The sequence below is a fragment of the Amblyomma mixtum genome, chromosome 5 (genome assembly GCF_055824585.1).
Source record: "Amblyomma mixtum isolate Tamu chromosome 5, ASM5582458v1, whole genome shotgun sequence".
Classification (NCBI taxonomy): domain Eukaryota; kingdom Metazoa; phylum Arthropoda; class Arachnida; order Ixodida; family Ixodidae; genus Amblyomma; species Amblyomma mixtum.
Genome location: NC_143016.1, coordinates 7,295,737 through 7,316,985, shown reverse-complemented (window position 1 = coordinate 7,316,985; position 21,249 = coordinate 7,295,737). Strand labels below are relative to the sequence as shown.

The 21,249-nt window shown below is 45.8% G+C and overlaps 1 protein-coding gene across 3 annotated transcripts in view; it reads left to right on the top strand.

Moving 5' to 3' along the window:
* Positions 1-2,035: 2,035 nt before the first annotated feature.
* Rab5 (RAS oncogene family member Rab5) overlaps positions 2,036-21,249 on the top strand; it is a 36,846-nt gene continuing 17,632 nt past the window's right edge. Inside the window, exons 1-2 of one of the 3 annotated variants that reach the window (XM_089543187.1) lie at positions 2,036-2,358; positions 13,768-13,939. In XM_089543187.1, coding sequence (XP_089399313.1) covers positions 13,774-13,939 — 166 coding nt within the window. In that variant the 5' untranslated portion in view covers positions 2,036-2,358; positions 13,768-13,773. Of the gene's footprint in view, positions 2,359-2,478; positions 2,806-3,995; positions 4,017-13,767; positions 13,940-21,249 lie in introns of those variants that run through there. The other 2 variants (XM_089543188.1, XM_089543189.1) reach the window with 2 other exon arrangements.

Genomic DNA, 21,249 nt, shown 5'->3' with positions numbered 1-21,249 from the left:
TCTGTGTGTCCTTGCTTTACCCTGCCATTTGTGTATTCTAATTTTGCTAGTTGCACTGTGCACTTCAGTGTGTATCATGTCCGCATATTTCAACATTGCCAGAATTGAAAGAGAACAATATAACGGCAAAAAGGTGACGCTTTCAGTTGCTTTGCACTTGTTTATGCGTACCATCTATTGCCAAATTTCTAGCGGTGGTCTAGCGGTTTGGGCATCCGCCTCGCGTGAGGGAGGTGCGGGGTTTGATTTCCAGTGCCACCGAGTACCCGCACCCACCGCAATGGGTACAAGCTTTCCCCTGGCTTGGTGCTCGGCTTCTTTAGGGCAAAATGCTTGGGAAATGGGTCTTTGACCCCACCTTGAGAAGACAAAAGCACACTGTGCCATGGCGCTCTTTGGCCCCAGATGCCCCTGCACCATAAAAATTCACATTTACAGTCATCATATCGCCAAATTTCTCTTTTTGTGTCTGCATGCGTTAATCAAAAGTATGCGTACTTACTTTCCAATTACGGGCCATTCAATCGCGGTTCGGTAAGTTCAGTGCATATTTCATGCCAACTGATTGATGCTATCGTAGCACGTTGTGCCCGCGCAGATGTAACACGCTCCCTTGTTGCTGCAACCACTGAACAGTAACTTCTTGCTCACCAGATGTGCGTTACATATATCGCGCGTGTGAGGGCAAAAGTTTGTCGCTGTACTCAAGCTAAACGTCGCTCGAAAACTCCAAAATTTACATAGTATTGTTGCACTATGGTAAAGAGCGTCTGCTTCCAGTGCTCTTTGTTGCCTCGCGGCTGCCATTGACCACTTCCAACTGCTCTCAACTGTCTTGCAGATCTCGCGAAACATTCAGCTTCTGCGGCCTTTCCTTGCGCATAAGTTTGTGCATAAGTGGTTTAATTGAATAATAGGCGGTAAAATGCCTTGTAAATATGCTGTAAGGATTGGTAACGACTACGGTGTAATACCCGTGCCACACGCGCACAAGAAATGGCAGTAAATGCTTAAGGCCTTAAGTTTGTTAATGCCATTATTTTTGGTGTTGGTGCTACACATCCACATTTAATGTCATTATATTAAAGTCATGATGACGATAACGCTTTCGAAGCAGTCAGAAATTTTACCTGTATATAAGCAGTGCTAGGAGCACAGTATCTCGGGAATGTTGAAATGTAGTATAAAAGTTATTTTGCAGAAAACGCCGCTGCTCTTGCTTGAGAAGTCACAAAAGTAGCCATAATCTCGCGTGTTAGCGCACAAGCCGAGAGTACCTGTCAGAAATGCTAGTAAAAATGGCGCCCTTCGCATCGAACATGCAGTACATATGCATCATCTGACTGAAAGTTCTGAAATAACCATTTGTTATTGATTAGGAAATTGCTGCCAACAAAGTTGTATGCCTTTCAGCGTGTGGAATGAAAGCGAGAGTACGCATTGCTCGGGCGAATGAGTTGTGGCGAACTCAGTAGGTCGCAAAAGGAAGGCTAATACTGGCATTAAACTTGCCCGTGTTGCACGGGTGTAAGAGAGACACGGTCTGACGAAAACGCCGAAACAAGGAGTAAGGTCACAGCCAACTGATGTTAGCTACCGTTTGGCGGCAGCACCCATTTTGGTGGCCAATTACGCCAAATTTGAAAGGTTATGTTGGTTAGGCCGCGTTTAAATAAAACGGAGATGCGCACATGACAAATCGAAATGACTTGTGTACTAACTTTTGCTGTTACTATAATTGCTTGCCCCGATTACGAATGTCTCTCCCGCGGAACCGCCAATGCTGCTGCACCTGCTCGAGCAGACGAAACTATGGCGTTTAGTTGCTGTGGCCGCATAGTAGTGAGAGACATTAATTGACCACATTGGAGTTCGTTGTTGGACGACTTGCTTTGTTGTACTGTGGCAACGATACTCTTTCGGTACGGCTAGGTAGCTGCGTCTGTAGCGGCGTGATTTTGTCCTGTGGGCAACAGAGAGCGGAAAATTATGACGTCACCGACTGTTGTCCGCCGCCAGAGGAAGAGGAGATAACAGGAAACATAGTCCGCTGCCTTCTCGCTGTAGGGTGTATCCAAAGATTTTCGGTGAAAGCTCGCAATGCGTTCTGACAGAGTAGGAGTTTAACCGGTTTAATCGATTTTGTGTTGTTGAGGAGGAGTGCTAGCATTACCGAGAACTATATTGGCGCCGTTCATACAAGCCCCTGCGGAAGGTTACAAGGACGTTGTGTGACTCGGCTACATTTTTCGAGGGTGGTGTAAAGGAAGGCCCGTGGACTCCGCGTGAAATTTTTTCGTACTTTGGTTTTTAGCCCGTATTTCGGACACTCCGAAGTACACTCAAGTTTTCAATTAGGTGAGTTGTGCGTGCTTTCCCGTTGCTTTTATAGTGTGCATACAGTGAGAGAGTGCGTGTTTTTTCTAGTGTTGTTTTTCTTAAGCGCTGAGAAGGGAAAGGAAAAGAAAAACTGCACCGTCGAGAGAGAGCCAGTGGCGAAGTGGGCTCTAGTACGTGTAAACGAGATTGCTCTAGGCCTAAGCACGAATAGGCCTAGCCTTCTCCCGACGTCGGCGGTGACAGTTTATTTATCACATCGCTATCCGCGGATTCGCGTTGCCGGACGGCAGGCCGCAGTGCTCGGTGTGTCCGGGCTCGCCATTGCTCGTCAGAGCGTCATCCAAGCGCCGTGTCGTTCCTGACAAGCTGCAAAATACGCCCACTTGCCTCTAGCAACCTACCAGTCGGCAGGAGCTCCTGAACAAGACCCGTGTTTTGCTGCAGACGAGTTTCATTTCTGCAAGCGTGAGATCACTTCTTTGTCTTCCTGTTTCTATCCTTCGCTTCCCTTTTTGCGCCACGGCGACGCAGTGGCCTTTTGTGGTCGTGTCCGTCACGAAGTGAATCAGAGCGTTCGGAGGAAAGGCGTCTCTCTGAGCGTTACGGACCAGCCGGCAGCGATTTCGCAGTCAGGTGGAGACCGCATTGCGTGCGCCGAATCGCTGAGCGAAGCTGCGTCACCGCTGTGTCCGAGCCGTGCGCCTTCAGCGAGGTCGACACGCCAGGCTTCGCCACTCGTGGGGGGCAGAGTATAAAGTACTCGCGCTATTGATCACCGCTGGTGATACCTAGCTTCGTGGTCGCTGCGTTCACCTCAGGGACATTGCTTGTTGCTATCGAATTTACACGTGGCCATCGTGTAAACGCAGCAGCGTCCGCTGTGTCAAGGCCTTGCAGCAAAACGTTAAACAGCGAAAAAAAAAAAAAGGCGCAAGTGTCGACGTCCCCTGTCTCGCAGTCAGGCTGTGATTCACGGTCGGTCGGCGGGCGTCGTGCAAGGGGCGTTATGCGTACGGGTTCCTCGATGCCTCCAAGGGGCGTGCTCATGCAGTTCCCACGTTCACGTGCCGCGACAGCCGTTCGTGTCAGGGCCGTTTCACATGCTGCGACTAGAACGAAAATAGTCGGCCTAGTCGGTGACGCCGCAGTGCGATTTTCGCACAGTGTTTTCACATGCAACGCGTACCCAGCGAATTCGGTCGGAGGGACACGCAAGGTTGCTCGATGTTCGCATAGGCAACCCACGATTAAACCCGACAGAAACACTGCACGGAATGTGTTGATGATGTAATGACCAGCTTGTTTTTAGATGCAAGGCAATATTTCGTATGTTTTGATTAGAATAAACAGTTTTACTTACGCCGCGGGAACAGCTCCCACGTGACCCCACGCCGAGACGGCGCGTGACGTCACGTCACGTGCGAGTTGTTGCCGCGGCAGGTCTCGACGCACGTGCGCTCTCGCTCGCGCGCCTGGAGACCGGTCGTGGCCGCGGCAGCTGCTCCCGCGTGACGTCACGTCACGTGCCAACTCGGCGCTGCCCATTGGCCAGTCGCAGAGCGACCACACCGACGCTGCGACTGGATTCCAACCGGACGGAACTTGGTCGCAGGCCGTCTGCGGCTAGACCGACGGCCCTCCCCAGTCGCAGACCGACCGAATTCGCAGCGTCGCAGGCGAGAATCGCATGCATGTGAAACGGCCCTCAGGCTTGCTACCAGTCTTTTCCATGACAGGAACTGAACTGTCACAGTAGTCGTGTAATGCGTTCTCCAGAAGCGGTAGTTGCCTACGTTTCTCTTTCACTCGTAACTTCGCTCTCGCAACGCCGTTTGTATCTGTGCCGTTATTTTGTAACCGTTTTGAAAGTTCAACCGTTGCTCGAAACTGGTTCGAGTGAAAGGCTCAGAACAACGTTGTCATGTCTTGGGCCCATGTATATTTTCTTTTCAAAACATGAAGTGAAACAATAAATATGCTCAAGCAGACAAGATCAGCTGCAGTCACTTAGTTTTTACTAATATTTGGCTTATATGTGGTGGTTTGGGTCTACCACATGCATAACTACTGTGCACCACAAACTTCGATCAAAACATCCAGAAAGTTTCACCAAAACAATTTTTTTTCATGTCATCAGTTTAACCTTATCTACAATTATGGTACACACCAAAAAAAAAAATGATTGTTCTTGCTGCAAAAATTCTGTCACTAAAGCCCTCGTGAAGCCAGTGCATTGTTTTTTCAACACTCAGCAACTCATAAATGCAGTCTGGCAATCATTGTCATGTGCAACTGTAAATATTTTAGAACTGCCTTTCTTCAATAAAGTACTGCGGTGTTACTTCTTCACATGGCTAATTTTTATTCAAATGACTATTTCTTAAGTTGGTCTTAGTTTCATTGCTTTGCTCATTGTATTATGCATTAGGATTTGTTGCCACCTATGCCATATCCTGGTTAATCTTTGGAATTTGCAGTAATGGCTACTGGGGTTGTATGTGGAGTGTAATGTCCCAAATCTACACATGAGCAATGATAAGTGGCATAGTGGAGGGCTCGAGATTGATTTGGGCCACCGCAGGTTCATTAACGTGCGCGGACAATACGAAGTACAGAGGCATCAGTGAATTTCGTCTCCATTGAAAGGTTGCTGCTGCGGCCAAGATTTGATCATATTTTCTTGAGCTGAGCAGTCAAACGCAACTATAAACTAATTTATTTCATGCAACACCTAGCTAAACAGTACACTTTTTGCAGAATGGATGAAGTTGTGAAATTAACAGCCTGGAATGCAACATGCTAGGTCTGAATGGTTGCTGTGGTAGTCAGTAGGGGTAAGGCCACTTAGGAAAATGGAGGCTATGAGAAATTGTCATGCTCATCCTCTTAAGCAACTGGTGTATTAGACATGAATAGTTCACTTAGCCTGCCAATAACCAGGCTTGGTGTGAGGAAACCTTTCCATTTGATAGATGGTGCTTGTGAAAGTCTGTTACCCTTTTATTTTATGTTAAAGTCAGTTTTTAGCTAAAATGTTTGGGTACTGAAGCGAGTTTTTATGTTGTGTACTGAAGCAAATTTAAATAGGAAAAAACGCAAAGTTTTAAGTTCATTTGTATTCCATGGCTGGCTACTGTGAGTACTTTATATTCAGATTCATTGAGGTGAAAGCACAAATGTAAATTTAGAGCGTGATTTTTGTGTGCTCATGAAACATGGGTTGATGGGCAATATTTTAATGATTCTTCTGCTGTTGCTCAAGGGAGTGTTTTAGGGGGTAACTCTGCAAAAACTGTTGTAGTGAACAGAAGGACAGGGTGTGTTGTACTAAGATTTAATATCCATGTTTAATTTAGAAATTTTAGTTGTTTTAGATCTGAAAATGGCTTTGAACCTCACTCATGAATGTACACCTTGAAATTACGAGCAGCTCTCTGCCCTTGTTGTTCATAGTGAGAATTGATAGGTTGCTGTGTGGTCTGTGTTGGTGGATCCAGCATCTTTGAAGCAGGTTATTGCACCATAGCTAGCAGCTGCTTAGGAGCAGCTGTATTGGCAAACCCCGCAAGAATTGTTCTTGCTTTGTGTCTCCAGCCTCACAGTGTGTCACTCAGTCTTGTTGAGTGCTTCTGAAGCGCATCCCGATGAAGCACGTGATAGTCTTGCATGCGTCAGTCTTTTCAAGATGGCTGTGCGGTTATCTGTTGCTTTGTTTTTGTTTATGCATGGAAACAGCTCTGCATTTTAGTGTTGATGCACTCGCTGAGAATTGGCAGTTGATTTGATGGTTTGTTTTTGCGGTCGCTTTTTGCACTGTACAGGTGTTGTAGCCAGATGAGCTATTAAGATACGCCCCGCCGCGGTGGCTCAGTGGTTACGGCGCTCGGCTGCTGACCCGAAATACGCGAGTTCGATCCCAGCCATGGCGGCCGAATTTCGATGAAGGCGAAATTCCAGAGGCCCATGTGCTGTGCGATGTCAGTGCACGTTAAAGAACCCCAGGTGGTCGAAATTTCCGGAGCCCTTCACTATGGCGTCCCTCATAGCCTGAGGTGCTTTGGGACGTTAAACCCCCTTAAACCAAACCTTAAACCAAGCTATTAAGATACAACTGCTGTATTTATTGCTGAGTGCGCAAGGTCTGTGTTTTCTTGTTTTACAGGGCACATGTAGGGAATTTTTTAAAAATCAAACTCCAACCTTACAGTTCAATGTGTCTTTCCCACATTTTTTGCAATATTTGAGCTGTGCAATGCATTCTGTTATACCTTCAGGTTTTTGCTTGTTTTTAGTAGCTGCCCATACATTCCATGATGCAGGTTTGTACTGTGGGTTGATGTTATAGTATTTTGGTTTTTGTCATGTAGGCTCTTTATAAGTTAGGGCACTGTGCATAAAAGCAGTGCTCAGAGGATATAACTGTGAAGGAATTTTTGGAGCACTTGCCCAGCACTTAAAAAAAACAGAAAGATGGCACAGACTTGCAATACAGACCTTTTGTTCATGAATTCACTGTCATTAGCAGTAGTTTTAATGTCTGTGTGCATTTCTGAAGTCTGTCTCAGATTTTTTTGGTGTGGCCAGACATAATTCATTTGATTTCATAGTCTCATTCGTTTGTTTGTTGCTATGAGTGCGGGTGTCTCATGAAGCCAGGTTGCTGTTATACGGCTGTCTTGCACGTACACATACCATTAGGAATTCAAAATCTGACTGATTAGTTTAGGTAGATGAACCTCGTACTTCCCTGTTCGCACCATGTGATAAACCGGTACCTCTAGTTTTGAGGGCTGCATTTCATTGTTCTTTGAGCACTTCATTATTGTTAGTAAACACAATACAGCCTGAAAAACCTAGCCTGATTTCTTTGCTGTTTGGGTCATGTACAGTCCTCGCGACGTTGTGCCCACACTAGAAACACGGCTGAAGGACACACGCGCAAACATACACATATGCATGACTTTTGTCTTGTTAATCCATCGTAATGTTCATTCAGCCAATTTCTGGGCTTCACTTCGGCACAAATACATGGGCACATTTCATCGATTTATAGTCAAGCCTGGATGTACTGAACCTGGATATCCTGGATAAAACCTGGAACCTGGATAAAAGTATAGGAAGACAGCGTAATATATCGAACTCAAATTTAGGTTGTCATTCGATGCATCGGGCACCGTGCCGCTCCCCTGCAAGTGCCTAACGTGCTAGCAAACGGAGATGGGTCAACTGCGCAGCGTTTGGCATGCAGCACTAGTGATGGGAAACTGCGTGAGGAGGTGAACTTGATGTGTGCTTGAGTGTGGCCTTTGGTCTCTTGTACTTATTTTTCACGCCACATCACTGTCATACAGTAAAGCAAACTTAACTAAAGCCTAGTGGTGACCTCAGCCTTGTGTGCTTTGCAGCCGAAGGCATTGCAAAGACCAACTGCACTTTAATTTTAGTAAGAGTGGCATTTATATTTATAGTGTAACAGGATAAGGCGACTTATGATAGGCTTGGCTAGTTCCAAAGCGTTGTATGCTGTGGCTTTGTTGCGAGTAGGTTAGGCCTAGCAACACCTATACACGGTGCGCAGCCAGCACACCAGTGGGCGGCGCGTTGCGTTGCGTCATGATGTGCATCACTAGCGTGGGTGCAATGCACTCTTGCTTCTAGGTTATAGATAAGCTTATCTGCCTTCATATTTTCATATATCGATATGTCGAGCTATTTTGCGATCTGGGTTGGAAAGAGATTTCACGGGCACTAGTCTGCCTTGTGGCAACCACTGCTTCGTAAAAGGTACTAAAGTTGAATTCACCACTTGCACGATTTCTTGTCTCTCTAGCATTATTGATAGTGCTGTTAGTGGGTGGCGTTGGGTTGTATGTTTGGGAGAGTGCATTCTTTTTTTTACGCTTGCAATGGTGTGGAAGCAGCTTTCAGGGCTGCTTTACCTTTTCATTTGCTAGTGATTGTTTCCAAACTGGTGAGATGTGATTGTCTTCTAGGTCCCATTTTTGTTAAATTGCACATTTGTCGGTAGGCCTATAATTCCAGGCAAAATCTTTTTTTTTTGACTGCTTAAGCATGCATTGTTACGATTGTGTATCTGTTGGTATTGTTCATGTTCTAACTTGTGACATGACATTTGAGGATTGAGTTATCTTAACTTTATGACCCCTGTCTGCAATCTCAGGGGCAGGGCTGTCGAGTGTGTTTAGCCATTATCGGTCGGCACTTGGCACGGTCTCTGTGCATTCATGCGGCCCCGAGAGTTGCTATCTGCCAGGAAGCTGAAGTACATTCCATTTGTGTCTCCTGTCGGCTTCATTTTGGAGAAGGCAACGTGTAGAACTTATCTTTTTTTACTGCATGTGTTTGTGCGCACATCAAAGGACATTGTACACTTTTGTCTGCTTCAGTTTAAAAAATGCAACGTGTAGGACTTATCTTTCTTTACTGCGGATGTTTGTGCACACGGCAAAGGACATGTAAATTCTCATCTGCTTCATTTTGAAGAAAGCAGCCTGTAGAACTTCTTTCATTACTGCAGATGCTTGTGCACACGCAAAGGGCATCATACATTCTTGTCTGCTTCACTTCGAAGAAAGCAACTCGTAGAACTTATCTTTGTTTACTGCAGATGTTTGTGCACACGTGAAAGGACATCATACATTCATTGGTGTCTTAAAAGGACACTGAGGAGAAATTGGGAGCTGGTATTCTGTCGATACAAACCAACTTCAACTGCAAAAACACCATTACTGAAAACAAAGCTCTTATAAGGTAGAAAATATTGCCACCACAGGCCAATCTCTCGTACAAGTGTGATGACGAAATAGGAGAAAAGAAGCCACAGGTCTCTCAGGCTGGCAAACTTCCATGAAGGTTACGCGTTTGATATTGAAGCATATGAGCTTTGTATTGAAACCGCTAGTTCACTTTTATCACACAAGGAAGACTGAAAAAAAAAAAAAAAACCTGAATGTCAGAAATCAAAGAACCTGTAATTGGCGGCGCAGCAGGCGGCCAGCTGAGTTTCGGTATGCTTTGGGGTGCCCCGTGGCTATTTGCTTTGCGCACCCACGTGTTTTCGTTTTTGAGGTGCCTCGATTTACAAGGCTGGTGCAGCTGAAGATCTCCAAATGCCTCTTTAAGTGCTCCTCGGACAAAGTTTGCGCAATGGCACACACCTGTGACAAAGAAAGAGTTGTGCATAGCTTATGTTCCACACACCTCCACGTTAGCAAACGTGCCGCTTGGCGTGTCTGCTCCGTCAATGTACCAAGACTCTGGGCTGTGTGAGCAGCCCTATGAGGACTAATTATTACACGATTTAAATATGCCCGCTCGTACCAGTCTCTATACACATCAGTCGTGATGGTGGCTCAGCTGTGACAGCGACCTTGCGGGCTCCTCACCGTTCGAACTTTCTTTTCACACCCACCGCCTCGGCCCTCAAAAGCATTTCACAATGAGTGTGGTTGAGGTCGCTGAAATGGAGGCCGCAGTTCTTTCCGAGAACTAGTTGTTGTAATCCAGATCTAGCGTAACGTTGGTGAAAGAAAAGTTTGCTTGGACATGCTTTATTTCTAAGGGAGTTCTATCTGTATAACGAAATGAAAAATTCAAAATTTGACACTGTATCAATTATAACGAAGCAGTTCAAAATGCGCAAACAAGTAGGAAAAAATCTCAAAACACGCTAAATTTTGATCTTTTGAAGCGAGCTCACCTAAAATGTGTTTGAATCACCCGCGCTTCCGCACGCGACGCCATCTAGGGAGAGCGAATGAATCTAGCATCAACGGCTGCCTAGCAAGTGACTGGCACGTGATCGAACCAATGACGCCCGCTCCCCGGCCCGCTATCCCTGCAGTTCAATCTGTAGACGCTGTCGCGGAACGCGTCTTAACAAACAGCAGTTTCGCTTGAAACGAAGATAAAGATATTCAGGGCAGTTGACAGCGGGCGCAAGGAAATGTCATTGCCATGGACTTTAGTGTTGCGGACTTCGGTGTTGCGGACTTCGGTGTTGCGCCTAGCATCTAGATAAGATGGTTATCTTGAGCACAAGGCAGAAGATTGCAAACGCCCACTCTGCAGGCGCTGTGAAGAATGACAGCATGACAGGATGTTGAAGATGCCTTGTTTGCATGGTTCAAGGACGTTGTAACGCGTAATCTGCCTGTGTCTGGTGCCGTCCTTCAAATGAAGGCGAGAAGTCTCACTTCCGTCAGAGGCCACAATGACTTTCATGCAAGCAGTGGCTGGCTGCAGCGATTTAATGACCGCCATCGGATTGTTTGCCACGTCTTGTCTGGCGAATAAGCAGCCGTTGGCGCCGAGAACTGCGAGAAGTAGGCAGAAAGCTTCCGCATGCAACTGGGAGGCAAGCGGACAATTTCGGCGAGACGACATGGCGTCAGCTGGCGGTTCCGAACGGTACGTTCGAGGAATTCATCTGTGCAGATGACAACTTGGCTGTGGCGCCCGAACTGACCGACCAAGAAATTGCTGATCAGGTTGTTTCTGCAGATGATGCTAGAAACAGCGATGCATGTGAAGATGGCGAAGTGCGAGCTCTCAGCAGCGCCGAGGCCGCTGACATGGCCAGGAAGTTGAGGGGGTACCTCGAGAACCTACCTGTGGCCAAATCAGCTGACATCGGGAAAGCGCTGCTCTATGTTGATTTCGTCGAGAAATATAACCTGTCAAATAGTGTGAAGTGCTGCCAAACGGAGATTACGTCGTTTTTTAAATAAATCAGTTTTTGCACCTGGCCATGCATCCCGTTTTGTGAGTTCGCTCTTGCTTTCCAGTACGAAATGCAAGGCGAGGTTTCATATGCTTATACCACGCGTTAAATTCAAAAATAGTGCACTTTTTCAACCCTGTGCTGTCCATCTTAAAGTACTCTTTACTTGGGTTTATTAGCGACCTTTTCTGCGGGAATTTGAGTGTATACTTTTATGCCGCCGCGGTGGCTCAGTGGCTATGGTGCTCGGCTGCTGGCCCAAAAGACGCGGGTTCGATCCCGGCCGCGGCGGCTAGAATTTCTTTGGAGGAGAAATTCTAGAGGCCCGTGTGCTGTGCAATGTCAGTGCACGTTAAAGAACCCCAGGTGGTCGAAATTTCTGGAGCCCTTCACTACGGCGTCTCTCATAGCCTTAGTCGCTTTGGGACGTTAAACCCCACAAAACCAAACTAAACCAGCATACTTTCATAACGAATATTGGATATAACGAACGAATTTCCGCGCAAAATGCGACTTCGTTATAACGAGGTTGGACTGTACAAGATTTGGAACATCTCTTTACTTTTTGTCCACATATGTAGCCGCTGGGAAACAAAGGGTTAATCTCAGTAAATTTGTTGAGTCTGAGTTGTTAGTTTTCATACTGAGACGATGCTGTTGTTATCTTGGCATTTTTGGCCTTGTGGATTTTATGGCCAGCAATGTATTTGGTATATTTCCATGCTCACCAAGTTTATTGTGACCTCATGAAATTCCAGAAATGCCAGGCCACTTGTCAGTACCATACTCTCTCAAGGATGCCAGTGGCGGCAACCCAGCTTGCCTTTGTCAAGCTGGAATCGGTGGTGCTTTGGATAATCTCCTGGCGGATTGAAGCAGGACTAGGGATGGAAATAGACACTAAAAGACTGCGGAGAGAAGTTGTGTTGGCTGTTTTTAATCTGGCACACACTGTTATTTTGAGCAGCTGAGCTTTGATGAAATATACTTCATAAGATGGATAGTATTAAGGATTCATGTATCTGCTGCTGTTTAGCACTCTGGTGGAAGATGCCTTTTCCAGCCATGTTATCAAGGGGTGGTGCAAAGCAGGACAGTATTGTTGAGCATGTGTATGAGCTGGATGCGAGGGAGAGGGGCCGATTGTCATGGTGCAGCTTTGTCTGAGCACCTCGTAAGTTTTGAATATGGCGTGGGGTATAGGGGCCAATTGCCATGGTGCAACTTTCCCTGAGCACCTCATATTGAATACGGCGAGGGGTATTAAAGTTAGAATTCTCACCTGCTGGAAGGTGCGCGCATGTACTGTCGAGAGCAGAAGTGGTATACTCCATGCGACAGGTGCCGGGACAACGCAAAACTGCATTGCAATGCGTTCTACAGGCGGCATCTGGGATCAAGGCAGCCAGTGGGAGCCCTTTATTATCTGCAGGCATGTCGCCTCGCTCGTTTCAATGCAGCGTGCTTTAGCTTGCCGAAATGTCGAGCGGCGCCGCACCAGTAGCGACCGGTGGCCCTCTTTTCATTTTGTGTCTTCCTTTTTTTCCCCATGCTCGTTTGAGATACGGCATTAGAGCAGATGCACGACGGCTCGTCGATGCGCAACCTTCTGGGGTTCTTGGTGCACAAATATGCATTGGGGTAGAATCCATCTCTACTGCGCCAAGTCTCCTGCTGTTGCATTCCTTCAGAAGAGTGCATTGCTTTGTTTACAGATCATTTTCGGCTATGCCATCTTCAGACCTGAGCAAAAGTTTGCTTTGTCAGCTTGAATCGTAATCTATTTCTCAAGTATGGTCGTTGCCATGAAAGTATGCAAAATTATGCACATGTAGGTCCAGCAGGCCTTTCTGTGACCTTATGTGCCTTCAAAAACGTCCAGCGACGTCTCATGACACATTAGTTTACATTGCGTGGCAGAATACATTCAGATGGTGAAGCTCAAGAAACTTGGGAGTTGTCCGTGTGGGAGCAGGAAGCAGATTTAGACAAACTATCCTCGAAGGCTGCGGTGAATCAGTAAAATCCATGGGGGTACATGAAATGCAGCAAGTCTCCCTTTAAACCCCCATAAAAGAAATAATTGTGCCTTCTGGTGTATTGCCTGAGGTAAATGGTAACAAAGCAATCTCATGCAGTCCTATAGTTTAGTTAAGGAAGCCTTGCAGCCTTAACTGGGTTGCCTGAAAGTGTTTTAAGCTGCTTTTTTTCTTGAACTGGTTGCATTGTTTAGTTGTCCATACTGGATTTTTTACCTTGCTTACGACATTGGTGTACTTGCTGCATTTTTGTGGGATGAATTGCTGAAGATAACTCGTGAATCTCTCTGCTGGGGTTTATCACCAGTGTATCTATGCTGCATTTCATACATAGATTGCAACAGTTGGGAGGCTGTGCAGGTGTTGTGCCTATAAACCTTAGTCTCTCCATGTTAGCATACTTTGCTGGGCCGCAGTATTTGAGAAAAAAGCTTGATAGTGTAAATTGACATATATAAAGCCCTGCAGTTCTCATTGCTAAAGTGTCTCACTGGCATAAATACCTCATGATTACAGCATGATCACAAGTGATTATGACGCAGGCAGTCTTGCATGATGAGTATAAAGCGGAGTGCAAAGGGCAGGCCGAGTTCACTTGGGTGTGTTCAGTATGTCATGTTTTCGGTGTCCTTGTGGTGTGCGCAGGCTCCGATGGCAGGACGCGGGGCAGCGGCTCAGAGGCCCAATGGGGCGCCGCAGGGCAAGATTTGCCAGTTCAAGCTGGTGCTTCTAGGCGAATCTGCTGTGGGCAAGTCAAGTCTGGTGCTGCGCTTTGTCAAGGGCCAGTTTCACGAGTACCAGGAATCTACCATAGGAGGTAAGCACATCAGGCTTGATTGGCGATGGTTTAGTTTACTAGCCAGGTTTTCGTAGTTGCCACTGTGGTGTGGAATTCGTTTTCTTTTGTCCAGTCTTTGGAGGAGAGAAATAGCTTGTGTATTAAGGCATGGTTTATACCTAACATTTAATAATCGTATCTATTGCATGCCCTCTTGTGTTTGGCGCAGTAGGCTCCAACTGCTGTTAGACCATTTACTCTAATCTGTTACTGCTACTGCCAACTTAATTTTTATTCCTTCAAGTTGGATCCAAAACGTATAACCTTTGGATTTTTCATTGAAGCACCCTTTGCCAAACTGCTCTGGTAGTAATTCATTGATGGTGAGGTAAAAGAACGGACAGATGCTTCAGTGAGCAATTGCAGAAGCACATAGGATATCTTGTACGTGGTGCGGGCAGCCACTTTGCCAAACACTGCGACCAACCCGATATCGCCTGCACATTGTGATCCAATGTGTACAATACGTTTGAAAGAGTCAGTGAAGAGAAGGTACAAGGATATACGGAGTGTTAACATGTTTTTCATAAAGGCTTTGATTGCGTCAGCACGCCCTCCTTGTCCCTGCACCGAAAAGATTGCTTTCCTGTTAGTGACACTAGACTGTTTGTTTGTCCCCACCCTGCCTTGCCTCCTTTTTTTGTTCTGTGATCCTTTTCTGTGATCTGTGTTTTTCCCTGATGCCATGCCGCATTCTTTATAAGATGCTCACATTGGTAGTTGGGAAATCATTCTCTTACTTGAGCGCATGCGTTTTGTCTCCCTTCTCCTGTCCTATTTTTTCATGCCTTTCTTGTTCGTGAAACTATATACAGTCCAACCTTGTTATAGTGAAGTCGCATTTTGCGCGGAAATTCCTTCGTTATATCCAATATTCGTTATAAAAGTATGCACTCACATTCCCGCAGAAAATGTCGCTAATAAACCCAAGTAATGAGTACTTTAAGATGGACAGCACAGGGTTGAAAAAATGCACCATTTGTGAATTTAACGCGTGGTATAAGCATATGAAACCTCGCCTTGCATTTCGTACTGGAAAGCAAGGGCAAACTCACAAATCGGGATGCATGGCCAGGTGCAAAAACTGATTTATTTAAAAAACGACGTAATCTCCATTTGGCGGCACTTCACACTATTTGACAGGTTATATTTCTCGACGAAATCAACATAGAGCAGCGCTTTCCCCATGTGAGCTGATTTGGCCACAGGTAGGTTCCCGAGGTACCCCCTCAACTTCCTGGCCATGTCAGCGGCCTCGGCGCTGCTGAGAGCTCGCACTTCGACATCTTCACATGCATCGCTGTTTCTAGCATCATCTGCAGAAACCACCTGATCAGCAATTTCTTGGTCGGTCAGTTCGGGCGCCACAGCCGAGTTGTCATCTGCACAGATGAATTCCTTGAACGTAACGTTCGGAACCGCCAGCTGACGCTATGTCGTCTCGCCGAAACTGTCCGCTTGCCTCCTAGTTGCATGCGGAAGCTTTCTGCCTACTTCTCGCAGTTCTCGGCGCCAACGGCTGCTTATTCGCCAGACAAGACGTGTCAATCCGATGGCGATCATTAAATCGCTGCAGCTAGCCACTGCTTGCATGAAAGTCATTGTGGCCTCAGATGGAAGTGAGACTTATCGCCTTCATTTGAAGGACGGCACCAGACACAGGCAGGTTACGCGCTATAACGTCCTTGAACCATGCAAACAAGGCATCTTCAACATTCTGTCTTGCTGTCATTCTTCACAGCGCCTGCAGAGTGGGCGTTTGCTATCTTCTGCCCTGCGCTCAAGATGGTTGATAGAGTGCTAGGCGCAACACCGAAGTCCGCGGCAATGACCTTTCCTTGCGCCCGCTGTCAACTCCCCTGAATATCTTTATCTTCGTTTCAAGCGAAACTGCTGTTTGTTAAGACGCGTTCCACGACGGCGTCTACAGATTGAACTGCAGAGATAGCGCGCGCGTGGGTCGGAAATTGCGACGGCAGGGGTGGCCGGGGAGCGGGCGTCGGTTCGATCACGTGCTAGGCAGCCGTTGATGCTAGATTCATTCGCTCTCCCTAGATGGAGTGGCGTGCGGAAGCGTGGGTGATTCAAACACATTTTAGGTGCCGGCACCTCAAAAGATCAAAATTTAGCGTGTTTTGAAATTTTTTCCTACTTGTTTGCGCATTTCGAGCCCCGTGAATACAAAACCTGCTTCGTTATAACCGATACAGTGTCAAATTTTGAATTTTTCGTTTCGTTATACAGGTAGAACTCCCATAGAAATAAAGCATGTCCAAGCAAACTTTTCTTTCACTTCGTTATATCCGATAATTTGTTGTATCCGTGTTCGTTATAACGAGGTTTGACTGTACCAGTCCATTTAAATAGCCCCACACTTCTTGCTTAGTTGGCCGGTCAGTCTTGGTTTTGGCGACTTGCGGGCAGTGCATGTGGCCATTGCAGTGCCCATGCATATAGGAGGCTTCAAGCCACTGCACCCCTTGTGCCACCACTGCTTTCAGCCATGCCGCTGCCGCATGGTGGCACGCAAGCAGCAGATGCAGCCGAATGCCACACCTTTATTCTGGCTCTTCCGTAAACGCCGCAGTGTCGCCTACTCCAAAGGCTGCAGTTGAGAGAATGGTGCTAGCGTCTGAAGTTTCAGCTATACATATGAACTCGCAGGGCTGTGATGTAGGCATGCAAAGACATGGAAAAAGACAGCCACATGTGAAATGGCTGGTCTGGCTGATTTTTCTGGTTCACATGGCAAACATGCACATAGAGAGCATGGTCAGCATTTTCATGGGCAAACCGTATCATCTGTGGTGGCACAGCTCAACAACGCTCACGCTTGTCACAGTGGCCAAAATTTCGCTTAACATGAGCTATGTCGGAGGAAGGGGTTAGTAGTCTTGGGGGCATTCTGATGCTGCTCATGACTAAATCTCTCGGAGTGTCGTGTACTCAAACGGCAGGCAAAGACCACGTTCATGAGCGTGGCCTTGATGGCGATGCTGCCTTCAGCATGTCCTCGATGGATACATGGGTTGGGATGCACGGATGCACAACTGTGTTCTTTCAAGTGTACCACCAACAGGCAATGAGGGGCAGTGGGCTCTAGTCCAGTGCTTTTGTGAACTGAGTAGCTGTGGCACTATTTTAAGGGGGGATGAGGGTCTTGAAAACTTTTTTTTTTATTTGTTAACATATCTTTCTGAAACTTGGCACCTGGGTGTACCATTGAAGGCTGATTTCGAAGATGCATTTAGATTTCAAATATCTCACCTGGAAGAAAATATATGGCAAAATAAAATTTCCTAATTAGGTCATTTCTTACGGGCCTTTTTAGTAATTTATCAGTTAAATAAACATTTTTAAAGAATAAGCAGACATTTGCAAAGGCCCAAAGCACATCCTAAGGCTAACGGAATGTCTACAAACTAATTTTGTTGATCATAAATAAACAACAAAGTTGGAAAGAAAAAATGACGTGGCGGTAATTAGCCCACACTTCACCTAATTGCTCGTATGTCATGTTTAAAGGAAAAAAGAAAGCTTTAGCATGTGTTTTGGGCCTTTGCAAATGTCTACTTATTCTTAAAAAATCATTCTTTAACTGATAAATTACTATAAAGGCCCGTAAGAAATTGCCTAATTTATTTATTTCACATACTGTCAATCCCATTGGGATTTTTACAGGATGGGCATATAGTAAGAAGGTACAAAGCGAATACAAATGGAATGGTATACATTAAAAACACTGTTATTTTCAAGTAATTACATGAGTATGGAAAAAAAAACACAGATAACAGAAAATAAAACACATAACGAGAGAATATTTTTCACAGAAAAGGGTGCAATTTTATACATTGTAAGTAATATGTTCATAAAGATGCTGTTACATGCAGTGATACGAGTGGTCTGTTGTACTTGAATAATTATGATTTAATTATCTATTTAATTATCGCTCAACTGTTCTTCTACCAAAGTTACAAATTTCTGCAAAGATGTATTAGTAGTAATAGAGGGGTTCAAACTATTCCATTCTTTTATGGCAAGCGGGAAAAATGAATATCTGAAACAGTCGGTTCGGAATGCGTACTCTTTAAGGGTTAATGGGTGCTTATGCCGGGATGGTCTGGATTCATCTACAGATATATATAACGAAGTATCTATGTTTAATGTGTTATGAACTAATTGGAACAATAATTTTAGTCGTGCTAGTCTGGCGCGTTTCTGTAAAGTAAGAATACATGCTTGATTTAGTAGTTGGGATGGTGAATCACTGCTCCTGTATTTGTTAAAGATAAATCTAATTGCCTTTCTCTGCACTCCTTCTAGTTTGTTAATGAGTTGTTGTGTGTAGGGAAACCAAATCGTATTTCCATATTCGAGAACTGATCGTATAAATGTGTTATATGCTAACAGTTTGGTCTCCGGTGGCGCTTCTCGAAGCCGTCTTCTAAGGAAGAACAATCGTTTTAAAGCAGATGATACTATGCTGTTAATATGTGATTCCCACCTTAGATCATGTGAAATGATTAATCCAAGGTATTTGTGTTCGTGAACTCGGGTGAGCGGTATGTTATTGATGCTGTACACATATTCGGACCTTTGTTTTTTACGGGTTACAGATAAGAAGGCTGTTTTTTTAATGTTCAGTTCCATTTGCCATTTGTGACACCATATTACCACTTCTTGAAGGGCGCTGTTTAAATCATCGTGGTCATTTATAGAGTTAATTTCGTTGTAAAGGATGCAGTCATCGGCAAAAAGTTTAATTTTAACATGTATGTTAGAGGGCAGATCATTAATGAAGATGAGAAATATGAATGTTATTTTGCGATAAATTTTCTTCCAGGTGAGATATTTGAAATCTAAATGCATATTTGAAATCAGCATTCTATGATACGCCTGCGTGCTAAGTTTCAACAAGTTATGTCGAAAAATAAAAAAAACAAGTTTTCAAGACCCTCATCCCCCCTTAAGTGACAAAAAGCGCACTGAAATCTGTCTTGCAGAAGTTAATTAAGAACACAATGTTTTTACATGCGGAAAACAAAGAAGTCAGGGCATCTGTGCATAAAGCTTAACTCCCCTTGCTTTTTTTTTTTTTTGTCTGCATGTAGTCAGTTGTCATGCTATGCCTCCTGCAAATTTTGATCCATATGAAAGTTGCCTTCGTGCACAGTTATTTTGTAGCGCATTTTATGTGGACGAATTTTCATGTGTGAACGACTAAATCTTTTTTCACATAGCCACATGCACATAATACTATTTGCAGCAAGAATGAACGGGGTGCGTGCTCTCGGAAAGGAAATAACTGGAGGGGACACTTGAGCTCTGCCTTTAGAGGTATGGCGTGATAGCTTTAGTGGATTAATGCCCATACAGTTTAAACTCGATTTAACGAAGTTGAGGGGAGCCGTGAATTATTTCGTTAAATCGAGAACTTCGTTAAATTGAATGAGGCATTTCTTGGGGACATAATTCGGTACATTCGATTAAATGGTATGGCGGCATCCAGAAAGCTACCGCAGCATCATATTTATGAAGCGTAAGTGCTCCTAAAATGAAACTGCAGACCATGGAAACGACTGGCACCGCTAGCGCGTATGAAAAAAAAAACAAAAATTGTTACTCAACAAGAAAGGCCCGAGGGGACTACAAATTTATTTTCCAGCAAAGAAGTCTGTGATCTTTGCCTGCGTGCGCTTTGTGAGCAATGGCCTTGAGGGTAATGAAATGAAAAGGGTTTATTTATTTCATTACGCTGAGGGTAATGAAATAAACGGCCACACCGGTCTGAAGTGCGTCCAGTGTGTCTTCCGTCCCCTCGTGTGCTCCAGCAAAATGCCGCAGCAGATCGAGAGCATCCATCACCTGACCCGGTGTCTGTACGGGAGCTTCGGCACCTGAAGGGTCGTCGTCAGCGTCTTCAGCAGTCACTCCCTCCACGCCTCCTACAAGCTGCAACATATCGGCATCAGTCAAAGCTTCCGTTGTGACTGCGTTTGTGTCGGCGTTTACGTAGTCGGAGAAACTTATGCCTATGGTCACTTCACCCACTGAGCGAAGGTGTTCCCACGCATCTTCATCCTCGTGCACGGCGCTCGCGCAGTCCGGACCAGTTTCGGCAGTTTCAGGGCCTAGTGTACCGAAACCGGTAGTCCTGAAGCAGTTGACAATTATCGACGGCTTCAATGCTCTCCAAGTCACCGCCACCATCTCAACCGCCATAAAAATATCTATTTTTGTCTCGCACTTCAGCTCCAGGTTGAGGAGAACTCTGTCGATGACTCGACGCTTGTATGCACACTTTACGTTATTAATTATTCCTTGATCCAAGGGCTGAACCACGGACGTTGCGTTTGGGGGGAAGTAGCGAAGCTCCATGCTGGTCAGTTCGACCTCTGCCACGTAGTGGGCCGTGCAGTTATCTAGTAACAGGCACACTTTCCTTTTCTAGCGACACATGTTGCTGTTAGATTCCTTGAGCCATGTAGTGAAAATGGCACGCGACATCCAAGCCTTTGAGTTGGCAACGTACTTCACAGGAAGCTTTTTGGTGCCTTTAAAACATCGCGGCCTCGCACTCTTTCCGATGACAAGCGGGTCTCGTTCGTCGGTACCGTCCATGTTGACGCACAGCAAAAGAGTCAGCCTTTGTTTGCTGTGCTTGCCGCTGTGGCACGCCTGCCCCTTCAGAATGTCGGGCACGTTTTCAGACTGCCAGTCACCGACTACAGCCATGCTTATGCTGCTCGCTTCACCGCTGAGCACTTTCCCGACGATGCCGTGTCGTTCTTTGAAGCGCGACAGCCAGCCGGGACTTGCCTTGAATTCGTTGTTGCCCAGAAAGCACGTGAAAGAGCGAACTTTTTGTTGGAGCAGGTCTCCATTCACGGGAATATTCTTCGTCCGCAAATCCATAAACCATGGCCGCCGCGGTGACTCAGTGGTTATGGTGCTCGGCTGCTGACCCGAAAGACGCGGGTTCGATCCCGGCCGCGGCGGCTGGAATTTCTTTGGAGGAGAAATTCTAGAGGCCCGTGTACTGTGCGATGTCAGTGCACGTTAAAGAACCCCAGGTGGTCGAAATTTCCGGAGCCCTCCACTATGGCGTCTCTCATAGCCTTAGTCGCTTTGGGACGTTATACCCCATAAACCAAACCAAACCATAAACCATGCGAAGAGGGCCTCTTCCATTTTCCCTTGAGGAGTAGTCTTCAGCGTTTTTTTTTGCGCGAGAGGTTCCCCGACGAAGTGGCGCGGAGGATGTTATCTTTCCCTTTCAATATTGTAGA